Raw genomic sequence first — 25,887 nt, 5'->3', positions numbered from 1 at the left:
GGAGTGATATAACTTAGCAGTGATTGAGATTATCTTTCCAGGATCACGAGGCACTAAGGCTGGAGCAGCAGCTCCAGCAAAGGCTAGATCAAGAAAGGCTGTTCCAGTGAAAGCTGATCCAGGAAAGGCAGCGGCAGTGAAAGCCAACCCAAAGAAAAATGTGATTGAGAAAATGCAAAATATAAAAGAAACAACAAGATCAGCAGGAGTGAAGCGCAAAGTGGAAGATTATGAGCCTGAGCAGGTACGAGCAATGTGTTGTGCCCATTGGTTTCAGATGGCTTTCGTAACACTCTTATTGAATATTAATACGGTACGTGTTGCTCGTTTTGCTTCAGACACTGCTGGATATTTTCTCTGGAGTGCGGCTGTTCCTACCATCCACAGTTGAAGGATATGAGCAAGCACGCAGGTACTTTGTGGCCTACAACGGAGACCTGGTGCCTGATCATGAACTGGCCACAGCCACACATGTTGTGGGCCGGAATGCTGGCGAGGCGCAACCTGTTACCGTCGATTGGATCTGGAAGTGTATCAAGAGGCGAAAAGTTGTTCTGCCATGCTAGGCCCTCATCCTTAAATTTCGACTTCCCTCATTTGTTATCCTTGCTGTTCTCTTTTTCCAAAATCGAACCAAACAATTGCCATTCTTTACCTTTTCCCTTTAATACATGCTGCTTCCTCCTCAAGAACTTTGCCACCCTTGCAAAGATCAATAAATTATTGATTTTCTTCTCTTGGGAAGGGAAGTAAATTCATGACTTTAGTTTAGTATTACAAAAGGAAACTGATGATATCATTGTGTAATGTGATGGGAGCATGACTGTTGACCACACAAGCACTCCAGCTCTGCAATTTCTGCTTGTTCACCAAATGCTGCGATCGATGCCTCTCATCTTTATGAAACATTGGCTTAGGATGCTCAACTGAAGTTGCTGTTATGGGAATTTTTCGTGCAAGGATATACTGCCATTCCGTTATGTTGTTTTTCATGCACGTGTGTGCATTATGTTATAAGCGCTACCATCCTGTAACACGAGCTAATTCCGAAACTTATCCACAGTAGGAATTGAGCATGCCTTTTATAATTTAACAAGGATAAGGGAGTCCCTTCCATATGTTGTACTTTATGTGAAAATGAGTTGAAGTATATTGCAAGACTCTTTTGGATATCAAGGTAAACATGGTTATTAGTTTTAATTTTGGGTTACTTAGGAGCGGGTGGTGGATGGGGGATTGGAGGGTGGGGGTTGTTATTTAGAGTAATGACACAGAATACTGCAATAGCAAGATGCAGAGTTCCTGTACGTTGCTAGTATCTTTAACTATCAAAGCAAATGGACACAGCAGCAGAGACATTCATAATGAAAGAGGTCACCCACAGCAAGCACCCAATCAATGTGACGTGCTTCCACTCGCCTGCCGAGACTCGCTCTGAGAGGTGCAGGAATGCAGGCTGTTTCCTGGCCCATGCGCACGCCCACACGGCTTCCACACAAGAGCTTGTCCCGACACAAGAGCTTTGGTTGCCTGGTGGGGAAAATCGTGGGTGAGTTTGAGTCAGGGTTCCAAACCAGTTAGCTTCAGATCTAAGAATGTGACATGGTGTTGTTGATTTGCGATTGGAGGAGTCAACGTTGTGATATATTGTGTTCTGCTCAAATGAATTTTTCTTTTGGAAACCATCTGGCCTTATCTTATTTCTTGGCTTGTGAGAAATGTGTATGGTAGCTGATCACATGTCTGACCTGCTTGCCTTCACTTTCACCCTACGACCCCTTTGCTTGGTTATATTAATAGCCACAGCATAATTAGCATGTTCTCTCACCTGCATATCTCGTTCACACCAACCATGGCATACTTGATCGATGGTGCTTTCTAATCATAGCCCTTCTAGCTATTCTTCCTTGTTTGCATTGAATGATTCTTCACTCTATATCAGTTATATTTGCATGTTCCAGATGGCCAGTATTTATTTCTGTAATCTCTGTATATTTTCTAAAATCACCTAATCTTTGAAGCATTTTGCTTTTTAATGTTGGCATTATTTTGTTAAGATAATGGTCCAAAAGCCTGATTTTGAGCAAAAAAAAACCCCCCATATATTTCACATAAATAGGGAAATGCAAATGAGATGGTCTGCTTAATTCTACCACCAAAAGACGGTATACCGTATGGTATAATATCCAGGTAATGCTGGTCGGATTTCATGACATGGGAAATAGAATACTGTTAATCTGCCCAGTAGGAAGATGTAGCTCTATTCTCAGTGTGCCGTTATCCTGTTCTACAGGAAGTGTGTTTAAGATCTTCACAATTACGTGATATCGTAGGCTGAAAGTGGCAAATTGTCATTTCCTTTCCTTTGGAATTTTTTTTGTATCGATAGAGAAGTTGAAACACCCACAAACCAACTTGGGTTGCACGGTGTACTTTTACATGAATATTCTTTTTGTCATGTTATTGGGGGTGTGGAGGATCTTGCAAGGAAACGAGGTGGACAATCGATAATCTGATGTGCTCGTGAAGAAGAAGAAGAAGAAAAAAAAATGAGGAATTTTCAGTTAACTGTCTATAATCCTGTGATGACGCGTTTCCAATGCGATTACACAAAAAATATATATATCGTGCAGTGCACTGATATTGTGAAATTTTGGAAACTTCAGGAACCTTCTACAATCTTGCAGCCAGAGACAACCTGTCAGCTCGATGTTCAAACAATAATTATCATAACTCGTCGTCATAAAAACTAATATTAAAACATTCCATATTTATTTTTTCAAATTGTGTTTGAAAATTTTATGCTGTTAGCCACAGCCAACATCATATGATCCCCACCCTATCAAAAGGGCATTTTAACCTGTTTCAAATTATATCTACTCGAAGCACCCGCTCCCTAAGGGAGCCGTCAAGGGGGTCATGTTATTATATTTATGCCTATTTTACTCCAAGGGGTCCCAGGATTACACACCCAAAAAATGTTTGCGATCGGTTCAGCCGTTTTTGCGGTAGCTGGGAACAGACAAATGGTGAATGAAAGTGACATATACATCCATACACAGTACTATATCAATCTGAAGGATATGGTTTATGTTAATGGTCTTTCTTTAAAATTGTGAGTCGATTGGTGTTTCATATGTATAAAGGAAACCTCTGAATATCCAGTAAGTCGAGGCAAGAATGTTTTCCCAAAAATGAAGTTCAGACGTCGCACATTACCCGAGTTGGTTTCTAGGTTTTTCATTGGTGGGATGACAACACAGGTGTGTGTGTGTGTGTGTGTGTGTGTGTGTGTGTGTGTGTGTGTGTGTGTGTGTGTGTGTGTGTGTGTGTGTGTGTGTGTGTGTGTGTGTGTGTGTGTGTGTGTGTATATGTGTATATGTGTATATATATATATATATATATATATATATATATATATATATATATATATATATATATATATATATATATATATATATATATATATGTATAATCAGGAATGTTTGGTGTCGATTCTTTTTTATCCCCCTCATCTATTATCATTTATGCAATGATTTCTCAGGTCCATTTTGTTGCCTCTTTCATGCAGTTCAAACACACCCTTGTAGGCAGACATCCGTGTTGTGTAATGTCGGTTTGTGGGGTTTTTTTAGCAAATGGAATTTTATTACGAACCTGCTTTGTTGGTCGGAGACGTTGCAGCATGGAATAACCTCCGTCTGAGGACATGTTAAGGCTTGTACTTGCATGTATTCTGAACAAACATGCGTATTTGGGCCATTGCTGTCATGTCCTAATCCTGCTTCCAATTGTTCTGATCATTCCAAAAGATAAACGGATTTGAAATGTGATCCCTTTCGAAGTGTTTGGCCCTGGATTAGACCCCAGCCAAGACTATGCAAACCTACATCTGCTGTTCTGGGGCAGTGCCGGCAGAGGGAGATGTATCAATAAGCATGCCATCATTACATTTGCCAAAGGATTCGGAGAGGGCATTGCATTTGGGTTCGTTTGTTTGTCTGTCTGTTTGTCCGCACAGAACTTTCATGTTTTTCTCTGTAACCGCTTGTCGGATTGAGACAATTTTCACCATTGGTGTGATTACTCATGTATAATGTTTTCATGATTACTCGTATAGAATGTATGACGTCATAGGTCACGTGGTGTGGCAGCCAGATTGGAGAAACTTTGGACAAAAAAGACAGAGATGGAGAATGACAGGAGATGGTGGTTGGTGCACCACTTGCTTTGAATCCCTGGAGTGAAGAGTGCGATTGAACCGTCTGGTCGGTAGTTCTACAAATGGGAGAATGGAGGATAAATGCAGTGGTGTGCAGAAAGCCTGGATTTTGGGACTTTTAGCTAGGAGGGGATTCTTGGAAGTGCATGTGTATCCTGTGAAGCTGGGAGGGATAGAAGGTTGACATCAGAGAGAGGGAGCTCGACTGAGGGAGAGGTGTTTTTAAAAAAAAGGTCACTGACTTGCCTATGATTTGAGAACAACAAGCCTTGAGTTTTGGAATCTTTTTTGGAGATTCCAATGATGTTGCAAGCTTTAGATTCCAAGCACCCCGTGAGGATAGAGACAGATGTGCTGCTGGACCCCAATCCATAGGGGAGAGCAGAACTCCATTGAGCTTTGGACAAAGGCTTTGTAGGTTATGAGTAGTGCCGATTTTTCAAGGAATAACTTGGAACGACAGTCTGTGGCTGGCTTTGAAAGCTTGCTTTATGATGTAGTTAGCTGAAAAAAAAAAAAGAGGTCAAAGTTGATGGTGAGGCATATAGGTTCAAGAGACTGAACCTTTCCAGTGACTGATCATGGAAATGGACAGATGGGTTAGGTTTTTTTCAACCCTTCTGCAGTGACAGAGTGATGCTGAGATTTGCCTGGATTGAAAGACTTGTTACCCTCGCCAGAGGAGAGGGTATTGCATTTGGGTCCGTTTGTTTGTCCGCACAGAACTTTCGTGTTTTTCTCCGCAACCGCTTGTTGGATTGAGACGAAATTTTCACCATTGGTGCAACCACTCATGTAGAATGTTTCAATGATTATGACGTCATAGGACACGTGGTGTGGCAGCCATATTGAAAAAACGGAAAAACTTTGGACCTCTATCTCTGAAATTGCACCAAGGAAAAAGTTGAAACTTGGTAAATAGCAAGTACTGCTCATGGGGAATGAGTGTGATTTTTTGATGACGTCATAGGTGCCTTCGTTTTGACGTCATAATTGCATATGTAGAACGCCACATCCAATCAGTATGAACATTTTTGAGGGTCATTTAGGGATAAAATGGTCTACAGAAAAAAAAAAATTGTGACGTAATCGGTCAAGTGATTTGGCAGCCATATCTTTTTCTTTTTAACCTTCCAAAATCTTCTCTGAAGTGGCTAAACAAATTGAGGCAAAACATTACAGGCATGACAGCCTGTCCAATAAGAACAAAAGGTTCACCCATATGATATCATAGGTCACATGGTTTTGGCAGCCATATTTGATTTACCCTAAAACCTATAAAAATACATCACTCAAAAGAAGTCCTGGTGAGGGTTTGCAATCTCTGATTGCTCTTTTTCTTGTTCCTTTTGTTATGAGGACATCTAATCTATTCCAGATTAGCATAGAGTGATTCAGGTGTTACCTGCCTGTCAATGAATGAAGGTACTGTAAGGCACAGTGTGTAGTCCAATGCAAAAATAAATGGAAGGTCTTTCAGAGCATCAGATATGTTAATGTAGATGAGGAACAACACTGGGCACAAGTACTGCCTTGGGGCACAGAACCCTCTTGTGTCCTATCCTTCCACTGGGAGAGGACGGGAGAGGTTTTTGTTGATGGTAATATTTTGACTATGTGAGTGGAGGAAGTTTTAAAGCCAGGAATGAAGGCTGCTTTTTATGCCACAGGCAGCCAGCTGGGCCAGCAGAACAGAATGCCAGATTATTGAATGCCGAGATACATCCAGGGAAACAGTCCTGACCTCTTATTTGAGAGTTGGAGCCTTCAAATATTGCTGAGAGAGGAGCAGCAGCATATCTGGAGTTGTGACTCGGTCAGAGTCCAAATGATTGCTTAGAGATCAGGCTACTTGAAAAGAAGAAAAACTTGCCATCAGCAGCAATGATGGATTCCATGACTTTACTTATAATTTGAAATAAGCTTATTGAAATATAGTTGAGAGGTAGAGTGTACCAGGTGCGGTGGGACGCAAGCACGCGGGCCAGCATCTACTCCGCTTTATTGCGCGACCAGAAGCACACTCTTCCCACCCCTAGCGGGCGAGGCATGATATACGAAAACCCAATCACGTGACACAGCACACTCCTCCCCTCGTAAAATGACCCGTCACATAATGAACGGATAATCACATGACCATCGGAAACTCATCAACACTCATAATCCTCCAAGTACCGCGGCCGCACCCTGACCCACCTCGGACGGGCAGCGCCACCAGACAGCCCAGGCTCAGACGCCTCCCGGCCCGGTCGAGGTGACACCCTCGCCGGACTCACACTTTCCGCAACACCAGCTACCCCCGACTGCCCAGCCTGCTCGACGTCCCCGGGTAGGACGGCATCAGGCGAAGCCCCCCCCCCCCCGGCGCCGGCCCAGCCAGCCCCGGCGATACAACGTCAGGTGCCGGCGACACTACCGGTGGGGGTCCCGCACCGTTCGGCTCGGGGAGGTGTGGGGGGGGGTGACGCTGAACAGCGATCATGCATCTGGTCCACGTGCCGCTTCCACACATCCCCACCATCAGTCCGCACCATGCAATTCGCCGGCCCCAGCACCACAGAGACCACCGCCGGCACCCATTTGGAACCGTGGAAATAATCGCGCACCATTACCCGCTGCCCCACCTCTAAGCTGCGCAGCCGCGTCGGACGCGACATCGCCCCACTCCCCGACCCTCCAGGTCGTAGCAAATCCAGCCTGGACCGCAAAGCCCGTCCATAGAGACGAATGGCCGTCGAATCACCCGTGACAGGATGAACTGCGTTCCTGTGGAGCAAAAAGACATCGACCACCGCCTGCACAGGCGCAACACCCCCCCCCCCCTGCGCCAAGCCCGCTTCAACATCTTGACAAACGACTCAGCTTGGCCATTCGTCTCAGGATGATACGGTGCGGACCTTAGATGTCGAATACCATTCTGGCACATAAACTCATCAAATACACCCGCGATGAACTGCGGACCATTATCAGAGACCAGGATCTCCGGCAACCCTTTATTAGCAAAGATCGTCCGCAGCTTCTCCACTGTAATGTTTGCTGAAGTATGCTGCATTACTACAACCTCCGGCCATTCAGAGAATGCATCAATCACAATCAAAAACATCTTGCCATTAACCGGTCCCGCAAAATATACATGGACCCTCTGCCAAGCTCGGTCTGGCACAGGCCAGAGACCCGAAGCTCGACGCGGGTTATCAGCATCCGTCTGGCACGTGGCGCAATGCTTAACCAACTGCGCAATGTCTTTGTCCAACCCCGGCCACCACAACAGGCTACGAGCAAGACTCTTGGTCTTCACGATGCCAAGGTGACTGACATGCAGTTCTTCCAAACACCGCTGCCTGAACCTCGGTGGAATCACGGTCCTCATTCCCCACATTACGCACCGTTGGACCAACGACAGCTTCGCTGCGTGTGACGTGAAAGGTTGAAATGCCGGTGTCGAAGGCAGATCGCTCCAATTCCCCGTAGAAATCGCCTGGACGACACGGGCAAGCACCGGATCATGAGCGGATTCCCCCGCGACCTGCCTGGCCGTGACCGGCCCGCTTTGGACCTGGTCCAGCGCGAACACATCGACCCGGTCGCCCAACTCAGACGCAGCTGGACCCTCCGCACACTGCAAGTGTGAGAGCCCGTCGCAGTTAGCATGCTTCTCGGTGCTTCGGAACTGAATATCATAATCGTAAGCACCCAGAAACAGACACCACCGCTGTATTCGCGCAGCTGCTACCACCGGCACCCCGCATTCGGGCCTCAGGATGAATTGAAGCGGTTTGTGATCCGTCTGTAAAGTGAAATGCCGCCCCAGCAGATATTGATGAAACCTCCGCACACCCCAGACGAGGCTGAGAGCCTCACGCTCAATCTGGGCATATCCGCGCTCTGCTGTGGACAGGGTCCGGGATGCAAAACAAACAGGCCGCTCGGAACCATCGTCCATCCTGTGGGAGAGTACTGCCCCGATGCCATATGCAGAGCTGTCGCATGCCAATAGGAGCGGACGCGCAGGCTCTTAGTGCACGAGGACCGTATCCTCTGTGAGCAGCCGCTTGACGTGGTCGAACGACGCCTGGTGTGCAGGCCCCCAAGCCCAGCGCTCGTCCTTCTTGAGCAACCGCGTTAACGGCGCAAGTTGTGAGCTGAGCCCGCGCACGAACCTTTGGTAATACTGGGCCATGCCAATGAACGAGCGCAGCTGCGTCTTGTCGCGAGGCGGTGGCATGCGCTGAATCGCCTCCACCTTCCGAGGACCTTTCAACAGCCCCTCCGGCGTGATGATGTGCCCGAGATATTCCAAGCGCTGCTTGAAGAACGCGCACTTGTCCCTGTTTAAGCGCAGGCCGCACGCTTCTAGCTTTGTCAGCACTCGGGCAATGTTCGCAAGATGCTCGTCCGCCGTTTTCCCCGCAATGAGCACATCGTCCAGGTAGGTCTGAGCGGGCAGGCCAATGCAAACCTGATCCATAGCTTTCTGCCACAAAGCTGGGGCCGAAGCAATCCCAAAACAGAGTCGGGTATATCGATAGAGTCCTTGACACGTGTTGATTGTTAAAAGCTCGCTACTCCCGGGATCCATCGGCAGGTGAAAATATGCATCACGCAGGTCTAGCTTCGTGAAGTATTGACTCCCCGCCAATCGCGCATATATCTCCTCGATTGACGGCAGTGGATATTGCTCCACGCTGAGCCAGGGTTAACCGTGGATTTGAAGTCCCCGCACAATCGGACGTCTCCATTCCGTTTCAGCACCGTGACAACCGGGGTGGCCCAATCTGAGCACGACACCCGTTCGATCACTCCACAGGCCTCCAGCCTATCCAGTTCACCCTTGACCTTGTCCCACAGGGCATACGGCACCGGACGCGGTTTACAAAACCGAGGAACCACCCCTCCTTCAAGAAGAGTTTCGCCTCCATGCCCTTGAGTTTTCCAAGGTCGTCGCTAAACAACCCTTGATGTCTTTGAAGAATCTCCTCCAACTGATCCTCCCACTGGCTCGGCACGGGTTGCACAAGGTGAATTGCGGCCCAGTCTAGCCTGATGCGGGTCATCCAATCTCGGCCGAGGAGAGACGGCCCCCTCCCCCGTACGACGTACACCCGAAGCGTGGCGACCTGGCCTTGGTACCGCACAGACACGTCTGCCATCCCGACTGGCGTTATCTTCTCGCGGGTGTTCGTGAACAGCGTGAGGTTTGACCTGATAAGCTTCAAGCCGTTGAGTCTACGCGCGGTCTGTTCGCCGATAAGCGACACCGCTGCTCCCGTATCGACCTGGAACGTGACCGGCGTTTCGTTCACTTTGACTTCCACCGTCATCGGGCGCGCCGCCCCGAGTCGCCTCGCACATCGCCGTCCACGACTTTAACGGTGGCCGACGCCCCTCGGCACACACGCTTCAGATGACCCACCTCATGACAACGTAAACACACGGTGCTTTTAAACGGGCACACACGGCGCAGGTGTCGACCTCCGCATCTCAAACACGTCCGTGGGGTCACCTCGCTGCTCGTGCGGCCGCGCGGCGACGTCTGGCCCCGACCCGCACCGAAGGTCGTACGTGCGTCCCGGGGCGCTCGCGACACCACATGGGCCCCCAGGCCATCCGGCAAGCTGCGGCCGGTGATGGCCCGAACATCTCCGAGAGTCTGCTCGACAGCTGCAGCAGTGTAGACCGCCGAGGTAAATGTAATGGCTTCACCCTTCAGCCATAGAACCGCCGAAACCATTTTTGCATCTTGCAAACCAGAAATAAAATGATCTCTGAGCCGAGCTGAACGCTCCTCTGCCGTGAACTTGCAGGCCACGGAAGAATGCTTCACTCGCGCCACGAAATCAGCAACGCGCTCCTTTGTACCTTTTGCAAGGCGATTAAACTGGTATCAAGCCAGCTGTAATGACTTCTCCGGCACCATGTGTGCTTTCATCTTCTGCACAATGTCCCGAAACGACAGCGTGTCCCCACTGGGCTTGTCCGGCGCCACCAAATCATTCAGCAGTCGATAATGTTCCGCCGATAGCGAGGCAAGCAAGATCGACTTCTGTTTGCTCTCGTCGACCACATCATTCACGTGGAAATAGCACCCCAACTGTTCTGAAAACAATTCGAAGTCGTCTCCGACAAAAACGGGCACCTGTCCATGCGCCGTGACTCGTCGATCAACCATCCTCGTCAGCCAATTGTGGTATCCGAGGCGCAGCGGAACATGGAGCGCGAGAGCGTAGCAGTAACTCTGCTTTATTGCCAGTCCGGATGTACATCAACGCCACCCCTAGCGGGCGAGTCATGATACACGAAAACGCAATCACGTCATGCAGCACAGTTTCCGTCCCCTGTGTCTTCTGTCCTGGTGACATTTCTATTTCCCCTTGCACCTCTAACCTATTTCCTACGTCACCACTCATTCCACGCTCAGGACTCTCACTCAAAGCAGGCTGCACACACTCAAAGGCGAGGTGTTCGCATTCCACACCTTCAACCTTGCCTGAACACTGACCAACCGCCTCGCACTCAAGGACAACATTCCCGAATGCCACGTGGGTACCCACACACGTTTCGGCCTTGGCAGCACACACCAGTGCTGTAGTCTGGACTGTGGACTCACAGCATTCATTCACAGGCACTCCACACACACATTCAGGGGTCATGCATACGTGCACCCCATCGGACAGTCTCTTCATAAACATAAAATCCACTTCCTACCTTAAGCTCATCGTCCGCACCATGTATGCATGTGCCCACGTACCTGCTTCGTTCCAGTCACCTCAGTCCGGTGGCATCTCTCCAGCAGGTTGCTCATCATCGGTTTGCCACACTCCTCTGAGGCTATCAGCTCCACATGCTGGACCTGCTCAAAATGTGTTTCATTCGTCAACAACCCCGTATGCTCCCTCAATGTCTCCATCACCAGGGTTTGCTCTAATTGTGGTGTCATCCGACGAGTGATGTCAATAAAGTCCCGCACCACTAACATTCCTCCCTGTGGTGATGCCACACATCCCATATTATTGTGCTGTTCTACTTGCTGGCTCCATTTTCCTTTCCATTTGAATTGTTCTTCCTCTCTGACCCTTTTTAGTTGTTCGTTATCTTTCCAGAGTTTTTCCATCTCCACGTACTCCAACCTTGCTCTCTCCTTTAGTTGGTCAATTTCAAATTCATGTTCGTATTGTTTCCTCTCCCACTGTCTCTCTTGTTCTTCCTTCTCCAATCTCGTCGTTTCCTTCAATTGGCTGATTTCCCTTTCCTGCTTCATTCCTTGTTCTTTCCCCATCTGTGCATACTCCAACCTTGCTCTCTCCTTTAGTTGGTCAATTTCAAATTCATGTTCTTTTTGTTTCCTCTCCCACTGTCTCTCTTGTTCTTCCTTCTCCAATCTCGTCGTTTCCCTCAATTGATTGATTTCCCTTTCCTGCTTCATTCGTTGTTCTTTCACTACTCTTTCTTCCATTTCATTCTTTAATCTTGCCTTGGCTTCTAATTGTTCGATCTGCACAGTGTGGTTCCTTAACGTTTCATTCTCCATTCTCTTTCTTTCCTCACTTAACCTCTTCAGCTCGTTTTGTAATTCCCTCTCTCTGTTTTGGTGTTTCTGTAACTCGGAAGCTTTTTTTTCTAATTCCTTTCTCATCTCCGCACCTCTTTCGCATGCTTCCCTCCTCATTTCGTACATTTTCTTACCGTATTCCTTTAGCTGTTCCTGATATTTCTTTTCTATTTTTATCTTCTGGTCTAGGCTTTCTCTTATCTGATTGCCTGTTCTTACCTCTTTCTTCAGTTGTCTCAATTCCAAATTGTGTTCCCGTTTTTTCTCTTCCAGCTTTGTTTTCCAGTCTTCTTCCAAGTTCTCCCTATCCCGGGAGTTATTAATTTGCTCTTCTTCTATTCTTTTGTTCAGTTTGCTCTTCTCTTGTTCCAACTTATGGGTACTCCACTCTACTTTCCTCATTTCTCCCTGTCGTTCTTCGAACTGTCTTGACTTTTCCAACAATTCTTCCTTCCTTTGCTCCAGATATTTCTCTCCTCTTTTTATCTTCTGTTCTCGGCTTTCTCTTATCTGATCGCCTTCTCTTATCTCCTCCTTCAGTTGTTTCAATTCCAAATCGTGTTCCCGTTTTTCCTTTTCCAGCTTTATCTTCCATTCTTCCTCCAAGCTCTTCCTATCCTGGGAGTTACTAATTTGCTCCTCCTCTGTGTTGGCAAAGTCCTTTTCCAGCCCCCAAATTCGTTCCTGTGCATCGGCCAATTGTTGTGACTCCCCGTGCACATAATTTTCCTGAACCTTGTCTGCGTGCCGTTGTGCCTCGGCCAATTTAATTTGTAACTCCTCTATATAATTCTCACCACACCTCCACTGCTCCAAGGCATCCGCCAATCGTGTATGAATCTCACCAATGTACGCATTGGTGTCCTGATTCGTTTGCCATGGCGCATACCGTGTCCACGTGGTTTGAACCGGTGGGCGGGAACGTTTTCTTCGTGCTGTGTGGTTCGTTGCGCTATTTATAGGAACCTTCTCACGCTTGTGTCACGCTGAAGTGGAGCCGCGCCGCCATTTTGCGACTATTTCTTTATAATTTCGAAGTTTTACACCCGATCCGCTCAAAATAATATCAAAGGTAATTTTGAATTTGCAAGAGAGGGTTTTTTTTATTTTTTCCGCGCCTCTCGTAACAAATGTTCGAGTTGCGAACGACACCAGTTATTGAATTAGTGTCCTGCAAATTTATGGGGGTGGATGGGTTCACATCCCAATCCTGACTACCAATTGTTATTGATTCGGCGGTGGCGGGATTCGCACCCGACTCTTGACCCCAGTGTTAAGGAGCCACGGTGGGGGGATTCCAATGCCACCCAAGTCGGCTCCAATCCGTAGCCAGTTGGGTTTTCGCACCCGACTCTTGACGGCCAAATGTTGAATATTCGGCGTCACTTTACCACCGCCATCTCCGGGGTTATAACGCCAGCTGGTTCGGCACAGGCCTCGGGTCACGCGCCTCGAATCGCGATACCAACGTACACCTGGAACTTACCAGTTGGGGGAATAGCCCCCGGTTACAGACTGGTTTTGTCAGAGACCGAGCAAATTCTGCCAGTCTGTAACCATTTTGGTTTTATATCCAAATAGAGCGGATCGTTCCTCGGCGTGGCAGGAATTAATTCAAGGTGGCAAATCTCATATAACTCAGCCAGATTTACTGGGGAAACATCGGGGAACACAACACAAGCAAAGCATTCACGATAATGTTATAATCAATCTATAACCCGTTGTTAACTCGGGAGCTATGGATTACGGGTTTCGAAGGGGACCCTAACGAGATAAGCCTTAGACAACATGCAGACAAGACACGAACAGCATGCAGACAAGACAACGAGTACTTGGTGATGCTTCATGGACAAGAGGAAAAAGTGTCAAAGGCCCGAATGCGGCTCGTGACAAGCCGATTTCAACGGATTTGAGCACCCGGCTCGAACACGCCGCGTGGCAAAATGACGGCGGCGTCCATTTGTCGCAGCCCTCATGCACGCAGCCTCGGCGCATTCAGACCCCGCATAAGGTCGACGGCCCGAGACGAAAAATCTGTGGTATGCTCCAGCTGGCTTTTCACAAGGTCCAGCATACAAGTCCAGGCCTGGCATGTTCACCAGATCAGGCCAAATCGAGGTGTTGGGCTCCGCAGGCTGGGTCTATGGCCGAGGAGGAACAGCCGGCCAAAACAACTCTCCACAAAGCCGATCGCCCGACTCGAAGCTCAGGCGGATCCACCACTACCTTTCCAGCACTCGCTCGCCTCCCAGCCAACTGCTCACTCACACACAGCCAGTTCTATTCAGCCGATCGCGCCACACCAGCGCTCGCAGTCCCACCTTCTGCCGATCGCAGACTCGGCGCTCGCTTCTCAGTTTCACTTCCTCCTTTTCTTTTGGGGCGCGCCCCTTTACGAAGCTGACAGACACTCAGGCTCATTTACTCCCTCGGCAGATCCACCACTGTCTTTCCGGTGCTCACTCGCCTCAAAGCCGACTGGCTCCTCCCTTCAGTTTCACTTCCTTCTTCAGGCCACTCCCCCTCTCAGAGCGATGGGTGGGGACTCATATGGAGAAGAGAAGGAAGGAGAAGAACCTCCCGACACACATGTAACATTCATTTACTGAACAACCTGGCTAAACAGGCATTTAATGGGGAATCTGGGCTTATCCTATATTTAATAACACACTAAGGGCCATTTCCGCAACAATATATATATATATATATATATATATATATATATATATATATATATATATATATATATATATATATATATATATATATATATATATATATATACACACACACACACACACACACACACACACATATACGTACATTATTATATTAATATGCGAAGCCATATTTTGTGGACGTATCTTCTCCAAAACTGCCAGATGGATTGTCGCCACTTTCGGCGTGCGGGTGCTCTGTGGTCTAATGTACATTAGCTCTGTGGCTATGTGAGATCGCGCCAGACGGACAGGTTTGGGAATTTTTGGCGATTTTCTAATTTTTACATTCGTTTGCATGGCGACGTGTGACGTCATCGCTGAGGCGTAATAACATCATTGGTCATTCGCTGATGTCCTTACGTCTGTCGTCGACAGACCGTCATCGCTGAGAGGCGAAATGCCACTCCTAGAAAACAGCGTCTACAATGTAAAACCCTCTTCTGCACATACTGACTACCTCAGAAGGTGCATTTGACACACAAAATGTGACACGAAACATTGTATACAAAGAAATTCCATAAATCACATTGTGAACACTGGATATATTGACGTCCTAATGAACCCTCACTTTAGAAACTTTGCATGAAGCACGGGTTTGGCTAGTGTATAGAAATCCAACACAGGTGGAGACCATTCAGCCCATCATGCCTGCGCGTACACCACACCAATCCATCCACACAAGATCCAAGGAAGAAAATGCAAAAAAAGTTTTAAATTAATGAAAGAATTTATTTGGGGGGGGGGAGGGTATTTGTTTATTTATTTGAAAGTTTGTTTATTTATGTATTTATTTTTTTATTTTCTTCCCCTCAGGGTAGGTGGAATGGGCTTGGTGAAAAATACACATCAACCACACAACGCCCCTTGACAAGACCCCCACCAACAGCACTCCGTACAAATGCACACAATTACACAAATGCTAGGCCTGTAATCTCTATTTTCATCAATCTTGTAACCCTGCGCTGAAACCTCCCAATGGCATCGATGTCCTTGTGACCAGAACTGTGGTGACTAGAACTGCACATAATATTCTAAATGTGGCCTCACTAAATTCTTCGACAATGTTAACACCCACCACCTCTTTTGATTTATAAATGATCCCCCTTCTGAATACAACCTAAAACCCTATTTGCTTGACCTACAGCTGCCTGGCATTGTGCTGCCTGCTTACCTCCCATATCTATAAGCACCCCCAGATCCTTCTCCTGTGTGACACGCTCCAAAATTACCCTTTGCATCCTGTAATCTCTATTTTGATTGTTCTTTCCCATCCCCAACACCTTACACTTGATCAGGTTAAATTTCATCTGCCAATCTATTGTCCAATTTATGCAAGTATCAATACTTTCCTGGATCTGATCAACACCCCCTCTCCTATCCACCTCACCTCCAAGCTTTGTGTCATCTGCAAATTTGGAAAGCTTACTCTTTACCCCATTATCCAAATCGTTGATGTAAATCATGAATATTAATGGTCCGAGTACTGATCCCTGAGGTACCCCGCGACTTACATCCTCCCAGCAAGACATCCTCCCACTCACATCCACTCTTTACTTCCTACCACAACGCCAGTTTGCAATCCAATTATCTACCTGACCAGCTACTCCACAAGCCCTCACTTTGGCGAACGACCTCGGATGTGGTACCTTATCAAATGCCTTCTTAAAGTCGAGATATACGATGTCCACTGCCTTTCCCTCATCCACCCAATCAGACACTGCTTCATAGAACTCGAAAAGGTTTGTTAAACAGGAACTACCTTTGGTAAACCCATGCTGACAACCTCCAATTAGTTTGTATTTGTTTTAAATGGTTCCTCATCTGGTCCTTAATTAATGTCTCCAACACCTTCCCCACACCTGAAGTCAAACTAACTCGTCTTCAGTTTCCCAATTCTTCTCTGGATCATATATATATATATATATATATATATATATATATATATATATATATATATATATATATATATATATATATATATATATATATATATATATATATATATATATCTGCAAAAGTAGGTATACAGTAATGAAAACAAGTACAGTCCTTTCTGTATACCTACTTTTGCAGCCATATATATATATATATATATATATATATATATATATATATATATATATATATATATATATATATATATATACATATACATATTGTTGCGGATTCCGCGCCCGCCGGCGTGCTGACGGCCACGTAACTCGAATCGCGGCACGTCGCCCACCGGACGGACAATCCAGTCGTGACCCTCTCGGACTAACGCCGGGAACCAGTCACGGGTGGACCTTTCGGTCTCACCGCGATCGAGCCAATCAGCCCCCGCGTGGGATAGGGTTGCTCGCCAAATTCGACCTACCTAAGTACCCACGCGGAGGGTAGACCGGGCGATCGCACCTCGCCGCAGGTCGACTTCGGACACGGGCCACTTAAGCGACCCGTTCCGTACTATCGGGATAACCGAGCGGTGTTATCGTCGACCTCGACGGTTTGATTAATTATCGGGCGTATTCAGCCCACTACCAACCCTTTACGTGAAGCAGGATGGGGATTCAATAGAGGAAAAGACGAAGCGAAGCGGGAGAACAGTTCAACAATAAAGCACATTTATTCGCGGCACACGGGAAGCACACAAATACAATTCCACCAAAAGCACACACAAAAAAAAGAAAACACAATTCCATTTACACAAAAAGCAAATGTAAAAGCGAAAACAATGCAGAGCTAATACCGACTACCGAGCACACGGCAACACTTATACAATTCTACCTCACAGACGGCGCCGACAACACATACCCAAAACCAAGGAAAAGAAATCCCCCAAGAATGAGGCGGGCCTGAGGCCGAGACCGGGTCGCGCCTACCCGTCTGGTGATGAGACGCGGAGCGGCGATGGCGCGTCACTCCGCGGGCCTCGCGGACAGTGTCTGGCAGGGGGTGGGAAAAGGGGCCCCCTTGGTCGCACTATCTCAGCGCGGGGGGAAACAGGAGGGGGTTGCTGATGCTCGGGGTATGGAGGATCTTTATTATCCCTGGTGTGCGTCTCCACCTCGGCCAGGTCGCGCTGCCGGCCTTCCTCGGGCGTGCAGCTCCCGGCACCGTCGCGAGCACCCCCTCGTCTGCCTTCGCCGCTGCCGCCTCTGGACTCTTCTTTGGGCTCTCCTCGTTCGACTCTCTTCAGCTTCTCCAGCTACTGCAGGCTTCGGGCTCCAGACTTCCACACCTCTCTGACTGACGAACACGGTCCTTTTATCCCCCCCGTAGCTTCGCCTTTGACCCCCTCCCTTTGACCTTTCACCTCGCTCCCCATTGGCCCGAGAAAAAGTGGGCGTGAAGGCTTTTTGATCCACAAATTTGCATATATCGATCGTTCTGGAGGCGGGGCCAAATCGCCCCTCGCTCACCGATTGGACGGCAAAAAGTGGGCGTGTGTCGTTTTTGATCCGTTTTTGAAGCACAAAATCCGTGATTTTGTACACGCTGTTCAACGTGCGCCCTGCACGAGTCCAACACCGGTACCCACAGCGGGGCAAGAACGGTGGCGATGCTGCGGTTGCGAGGTGTGACGTGAAGGTCGTGGCGGTTGTGGTGAAGCGGCGTTGTGGTTGGTGGTTGATGTTGTGGTTGTGGTGGTAATCATGGCGGTTGGTCCAAAATAAAGATAGTAAAAGAAAAACGGCTATCCTGAAGAGTCGCAGCACGTATAAATGACATGTATTCCCACTAGACAACGGGTTTGGGCCTAACTACACATATACTTGCCGAGATACCTCACCTAAGGGACCTGAATGGTGGTTTGCGAATCTGGTAACCACAACAATATATATATATATATCTTTCTTCTTCTTCTTTCGGCTGCTCCCGTTCGGGGTCGCCACAGCGGATCATCCGTATGATCCGCATAGTGATTTGGCACATGTTTTACGCCAGATGCCCTACCTGACACAACCCTGGTCGCCTCTTACGACACAGGGATATATATATATATATATATATATATATATATATATATATATATATATATATATATATATATATATATATATATATATATATATCTATATATCTATATATTGTTACGAATTCACGCCCGCCGGCGTGTGAGCGACCGTGTTCTCTAATAGCTGCCGCGTCACCCACCGGACAGACAATTCAGTCGTGACCCTCCTGGAACTATCGCCAGAAACCAGTCACGGGTGGGGGTTTAACCTCACCACAGCCCAGTCCGCATTCTACCCGCGTGAAATAGGGTTACTCGCCGAATATTGAAATACCTAAGTACTCGCGCGGGTCACCTACTGAGGGGCCATACCTCGCCGCAGGTCGGCTTGGGACACAAACCGCTTAAGCGGTTCGTTCCATTCTGCGGTGATAACCGAGCGGGTATTATCGCCGACCTCGACGGATCCGATTCTCCTTATAGGCACAGCAATGAACGGATCATGATCCATAGAGGTTGGACAAAAATGTTATCAAACCTTTTTCACTTGAAATGTCTTCATTGGTGGTATGTCTCATCAGAAAAAAAAACCCCACCCGAATCCGCCCATGGGAAACCTCGTTTTGACCTCAAATCCAAGATGGCCGACATTGTACAGGTGCAAAACTTAAAATGGACCTAATTTTGGAAAGAAACAACATAGAAACACTTTTAAGGTGTCATTTTTAACTAATTTGAGGACTTCCGTTCATTTCGTGAAATTTTCGGAACCATTAGAGGTCATGATTATGTGTTAGGGTCAAGGTCATTGTAAAATTTAATCAAAATTTGATCTCAAAGCTCACCAAATGACGCATATTAACCCGGGAAATCGCTCAGTGTGGCATCATCACCTATAGATCACATTAGTTAACTCATTCGGCCCGAGACCCATCAAAATACGGGTTTCTGGCCAAAGTGTTGGGGATGAGACCCGTATATATTCAGGTTATTATGACGTTATGTGACGAAATGTAACATTAAGACATCATGGACGTCATATAGCATTATGCCATCATGCACGTTGTTAATCTCCTCTCTAATGCTAATTCTACCCTCAATCTGAATGCAAACCCCACCCAGACCCCACCCTCAACACCCATCCCCAATCAACCCCACCACTTGCACCAACTCCAGACCAAATTCTGGAATTCTTGAGGGCTCAACGCAATGGAAATCCACGAAACGTGGAGGGCTGAGTGCGTTAATTTGACTGTGTTGAAATTTGTAATCCTCTCCATGGTATGTTTCAATCTAATCAGTATATTATTATTTTTGTTTCAGATAGGACCGTAATGGCAGTGTGCAGTCAGGACGCAGTTTGTTTACTGTGCGAGGAGAATATAACATTCACTGTGAAGGATTTTGCATGTGTCAGTCGCAAAGGTCTTGCTGCAATCAATGATTTCAGTGTCAAATACAATGAACTAAATCCAGTAAAGACTATCCCGATTCATGCATTTGACGACAATGAGAAGCAGTATGTGCATGAGAGATGTCATAAAGATCACACTAATACTAGGCGATATAAGCAAATGCACAAACGTAAACATGACTGTGATTCTTCCTCAGCACAGAAACTCAGATCTGATGTCAATAAATTCTGTTTCCAGACTGACTGTTATCTGTGTGGAGAGTTGGTTGATCAAGAAAAAAATCAAGCGACATCCAAACAATAATGATTATGAATTCAGTGGGGTCATGCTGCTCCAGGTGAAAGCAACGATTACAAGAAGATGTGCAGAACGTTGTGCAAGCAAAGTAGATGAGTGGGCCGATGCTGTATCATATAGACTCTCATGCATCAACGATCTGCCTGCAGAGGAGGCCATTTACCATCGTAGATGCTACCAATACTTCATGTCACCCCGTAATTTGCAGTTGGATGCACCATCTACTTCCACTGATGGAGCGCTTCCGAAGAAGCGAGGACGTCCAAGCGGAGCAGTTGATGAGGAGAAGAAATCGGCATTCATGCATGTCATTGAATACCTGGAGAACAACGATGACGAGACAGTCACTTTAGATGAACTATACGAAATCATGGAGAAGGAAGCTGGTGGTGGTGAAGTGTATTCCAAGAGATCACGCCAGCGCCAACTCTATGCTCACTATGGCAGCAGCGTCTCAATCACATCATCAAAACAACAGCCACTTATCGTCACGCTGTCCTCGAATGTCAAGCAGTTGATTCAAGAAGCACATACACAATTGAATGAAGATTCCAAGGATATGGATTCTCTTATGAAAGTTGTGGGCAGCTATATACGAAACAAAATTAAGAGTGCTGAAAAGCATAGAGATACGTATCCAGACACAGCAGATATGAAATCCATTGATCATCATCTCACCATTCTGCCTCCTTCCTTGTGCTTGCTTCTACAGACCATCATCAAAAGTAAAATTGCAGATCTGCGATGTGCATCTATCGGCCAAGCGATCATGAGTGCCACTTGTCCTAGAGCTTTCCTCTCTCCTCTACAAGTCGGTTTGTGCATCACACTCGATCAGAAATATGGTCATCGCGACCTGATTCACTTACTCTTCAACCTTGGCTTCTGTTCATCATATTCTGAGTCAGTTATCTACAAGAAAAATGCGGCTGTTACACATGGAGTAGATATTGGTGAGCTTACAGCAGATTCATTGCTGCATTTCATTGCTGATAATGTTGACCACAATGCCAAGACACTAGACGGCGAGGATGTCATATATATGATGGGTCAGATGGGTGCTGTAACACCAGCAAGGCCTAGCAAGAACAAAATCCCAAGAATCAAGGTGACACTGGAGGAGATCCGTAAAATGGGGCAACACACAATCATATTTCAAAAGGATCCCAAGGCAGTGCTCACTAATATCAGGTACACCAATGTTTGAACATTTTCACAGGATATCCAGAACGCCAAGCTAGACATCATGTGGCAAGTATCGATGCACGTATCTCAACCTCGACCCTTATGGTCCGGATACATGCAATCACTTCATACTGGGATATTCAATCCAGGTAAAAGCACGCAGCTGTTCTCAGTCACTTCCAAGTGAGTGTTGTATGAACTGCACAAATCAGATGTTTACATGCATCAAATTGTTCATATACATTGTGATATTCTATGCAATGAATTGCAGCTTCCATCAGCGTGTATGACGAGTGATTTACAACATATTATAACCTTGTGTATATTTTCAGGTGATGTAAGTGCAACTGCACTTCTCACTCATATCTCTGAGCTGGTGAAGGATGTGCAGGAGGGGAAGATCAGCCTTGATGACGCGCTTAAGAGCAGCACACTCTGTCACATCCAAGTTGCGCTTGAGGATTGGCGTTCCTCAATTGAAAAACATGGAACTGCCAGGTTGTGCATGCAGTATCAGAGAATGGTTTCAATTCTGAGGACCCTCATCAGATCTGCACGTATAGGAAGCTGGCCTCTATATTTACTGTCGCTGTGTGATATGCAGGTGTATCTTGCAGCCGCTGGGCACAACAACTACACAAAGTCTCTTGCACTGTTCAATCCCAAAATGCTGGACCTTGAGCGCACACACCCAGATGTACATTCAGCTTTTATGAAGGGTCTCTTCCCAATCAGGAGAACTGATGGTGCATGGTCAGGTACATTCACAGATCTCTTCATAGAACAAGTTCTGATGGCTGGTATAAAGTCAACTGGAGGTTTAACGCATGGTCGTGGATTCAATGAAAGCACCCGTCTTCTGTTTCTACTCTCCAGACCGATATGTGCTGATGTAAGTCAGTCCATATTCGAGATAGCTGGTATCTCTTCAAATTCAGGAGATGGGCATCGTGACTTGGCGGCATCACACATCCGACGCAACATGGCTGACATACAGAAGCTGCTTCAGGTATTTGTTGAGCGGGGACCACTCAACAAGACCTCGGAAAAACTTGTAAGTCTCTCAACAGATCTGGTGGCGGTGGAGTCAGTGAATGCAGCAGATGCTCAAAGTGTGGGCGAGAATATATTAACCTCCATGTTCGGTCATTCTGTAGCAGAGTACAAGTTCTCTCAGAAGAATCAAGTGAAGACTCTGGCCTCGGCTGTTGATGCCAAAAGTGCTTCTGGAGAACGAATTGAGATGGATCCCCAGCGTCTATACCAGCGTCTTCTTGTTACTGGTATCTGCGATATCCCTGTGACTGATCTCATGAAATACGAGCTGTGCTCTTTTCCAACATCTCTGTTTAACAATCATATGTGCATGCGGACTGGGGACAAGGCGGAGCTCATACATCATCTCCTGAAAATTGTTCCAGAATGCATTGTCTCAACCACACTGGATAAGGGATTGCAGTTCATTGTCGATGGAGGGGCATTGCTCCACAAATTCTTGTGGCCCAAGCACTCTAGTTATGCCGAGATATGTGCAATGTATGTCCGGCATGTACGCAGCACCTATGGATGTGCACTGGTTGTGTTTGATGGGTATCACGGCTCCACTACTCAGGACGAAGCTCATCGCCGTAGGACAGGGAGCGACATTGGTGCTTCAGTCTCAGCTTCTGCAGAAATGCGTCTAACCATGAGTAAGGAAGCTTTCCTTGCCAACACATCAAACAAGCAGGCCCTCATCAACCTCCTTGCAGAGGATATGGTCAAAGCAGACATCACCGTTGAGCATGCAGAAGGGGATGCTGACTACAAGATCTGTATGCTAGCATGTTTGTCTGCGAAGAACAGTCAAACAGCCGTTGTCGCAAAAGATTCTGATGTATTTCAGTTGATGATCCATCATGCTGATGCCACAGATAAGTGACAACCTGTACATGGTGACCGCAAAACAAACGGTGTGCATCACAACGTTGAAGAAGAAACTGGATCCTGCCCTCTCGGAAAGTCTACTCTTCCTGCACGCTTTCAGTGGGTGTAATACCACATCAAGGCCATATTGAATCGGCAAAGTGACTCCTTTTACGAAGTATGCAGCACTGAGCAAGTCAGCCACCGTTTTTATGTCGCCGTCTTCATCGAAACAGGACATCGAACAGGCAGGAGAAGATACCATGCTGGAGATATATGGATGCACTACATCACTAAGCCTCAACGCAGCAAGGGTGACGAAGTTCCTATTGAAGGTAGCTACTTCCACACAATATGTATCTCCAGAAAAACTTCCGCCGACGAGTGACGCAGCCACCTTTCATAGTCATCGGACTTATCACCAAGTGCAGGGATGGCGTGGCAATGATATCGCCTCTGCAGTTTGGGGTTGGAAAGCCACTCCCAGTGGTCTTGTGCTTATCAGGATGACTCAGCCAGCAGCACCAGAGCGACTCCTCAAGATAATTCGGTGCAATTGTGGTGGCCAGTGTGACAAAAAAAACATGCACCTGCCACAAGAATGGACTCCAGTGCACACCAGCTTGTGGCCAATGCAGGGGAATAACATGCATGAATGTGCCACATGTGGACAATCAGGATGACGATGACCAGGATGTAGATCTCAATAATAATACAATGGATTGACATTGCAATTTTACTTTAAAAAATTATCACTCGTACAATATCATTTCAGTGATCAGGCATAGTAAACTTTGTTATTAGACGCCTTAACACAGGTTTCAAAATAATGTCACTGCAAGGTCACAAAATCTGTTTGGATTCTTACTTATTTGGTTAAATTTGGCTATGATTATGATCTTGATGCGAATCTCCTAAATAAGTGAATGGACATCTTGAAAGAGTCCATTGAAAATGATACATCCAATGTACTTTATTTTGAGTCGATTTGCATCATTTTGATCAAATTCAGGGTCAAATTAGGATCAAATTTGACCTTGACCTTGAATTTATCACATGATCTAAATATCCAATCACCTCAAATCTATTACTAAATGAATGAGCATCTTAATGGTATATGTGGCAATAACAACCAATATATTTTATCAATAACTATCATTTTGGCATAACTCTTGATACAATTTCGGTCAAATTTAATGTTGCTTCGGTCAAGTTTAACGTTGACCTTGACATATGACCTTGATATCTTACGATCTTGTAAGTATCACTAAACGAATGGGGGTCCTCAAATTAGTTAAAATGACACCTTAAAAGTGTTGCTTTGTGTTTCTTTCAGAAATTAGGTCCATTTTAAGTTTTGCACCTGTACAATGTCGGCCATCTTGGTTTTGAGGTCAAAACGAGGTTTCCCATGGGAGGACTCAGGTGGGGTTTTTTTTTCTGATAAGACGTATCGCCAATGAAGTCATTTCAGGTGAGAAAGTTTTGATAACATTTTTCTCCAACCTAAATCGTTCATTGCTTAGACTATTACCGGGTGTTTAAAACCCAACTAATTATTCCGCGGTGCAAGATGGCATTTTCAATGGGGAATAGAGGACGCAACGAACGGGATACATTTCACAAGGAAGGATATTTATTATTTACACACACACCACAAGCAAGGCAATCATGCAATGTACAAGCAAGAAACAAAAGCAATACCACTGACTACGAGCAATAATGTACATGCACAGTCACTTAGGCAGGTCTACTTCACAGGACACGGCACCACCAACATTCGTTCAAAAGCAAGAAATGGCCACCCCCAAAGACGAGGGTGGCAGACAGGGTCCGCGGACCTTTATAACGAGGGACCTGGAGGACCGAACGAGTCCCGCGAGACCGTGGCAGGTTACCTGCCCCCCTCGGTGGTCGGCGAGTCGCGACGTCCCGCTCCCATGACCGTCAGCGTGGTCGCGCCTGGTTCTGGGCCTCCCACGTGGCCGGCAAGCTCTCTCCAGCGCTCCTCGTCCGGACGCGCAGGTCCACCACACAGCCGGCACTGCTGCGCCTTCCGTCCGCGTCTCCCACCAACAGGCCGCTCACAGGACCACGAGCGCAGGAACCAAGTGAGGAAGAAGAAGAAGAACTGGACCACCGTGAGACAGGGGCGAGCATGAACCAAGAAGAGGGGGCCAGCCTCGCGTGCGGTCCGCCCTTTATAGCGCGGGGCTCCGCCCCGTTCTCGGCTCCACCTTCCTTCGAGAAGCTTCTCAAAAAGGGGCGTTTCTCAACTCCGACCGCCTCACTCCTCGTATCCACCAATCGCGAGCGAGCCACCTCACCCTTCTCGTCACACCAACCTCGGAGAAAAAAGGCGGTAAAACCCACGCGTCATCGCAGTTCTTTCCTTAGCGCCTTTGTTTGACGTTCTCGGATGGTTTTCAACGCGGAAGGGGTGGTAGCGTGCTCTGTCGGTTCAAAATAACGATAGGGAAAGAAAAACACTATCTCAAACGGTCACAGCTCGGTGAACACTAAGAATTCCCTCTAAACAACAGTGGGGAAACCTATCTGAACACGCACTTACTGGGATAACTGATCTAAGGAACCAATACGGTGTTCTGCGAATTTCCACAGCCGTAACACTACCCCCTCCCATTTTTACAGACTCG

General features: G+C 46.8%; 2 protein-coding genes across 9 annotated transcripts in view; one reads left to right on the top strand and one right to left on the bottom strand.

The window, feature by feature from the left end:
- The window catches only part of LIG3 (DNA ligase 3), a 45,755-nt gene extending 44,070 nt beyond the window's left edge, over window positions 1-1,685 (top strand). For all 8 annotated transcript variants that reach the window (XM_085899429.1, XM_085899430.1, XM_085899426.1 and 5 more), the window contains 2 exons: window positions 42-244; window positions 339-1,685. In XM_085899429.1, the coding sequence (XP_085755555.1) occupies window positions 42-244; window positions 339-566 (431 nt within the window). In that variant the 3' untranslated portion in view covers window positions 567-1,685. The remainder of the gene's footprint in view (window positions 1-41; window positions 245-338) is intronic.
- Window positions 1,396-14,874, bottom strand: LOC147019111 (uncharacterized). Its single transcript, XM_085900110.1, has 5 exons — window positions 14,852-14,874; window positions 12,237-12,723; window positions 11,247-12,143; window positions 10,971-11,072; window positions 1,396-1,530 (listed from the first exon to the last, which is right to left on the bottom strand). The coding sequence occupies exons 1-5, from the start codon at window positions 14,872-14,874 to the stop codon at window positions 1,396-1,398; spliced, it is 1,644 nt and encodes a 547-aa protein (XP_085756236.1).
- Window positions 14,875-25,887: the final 11,013 nt, after the last annotated feature.

The sequence above is a fragment of the Eptatretus burgeri genome, chromosome 10, assembly GCF_056783735.1.
Source record: "Eptatretus burgeri isolate ZD-2024b chromosome 10, Ebu_testis_v1, whole genome shotgun sequence".
NCBI lineage: Eukaryota > Metazoa > Chordata > Myxini > Myxiniformes > Myxinidae > Eptatretus > Eptatretus burgeri.
Note: the sequence above shows the minus strand (reverse complement) of the source record. Positions and strands in the feature narration are given on the sequence as shown.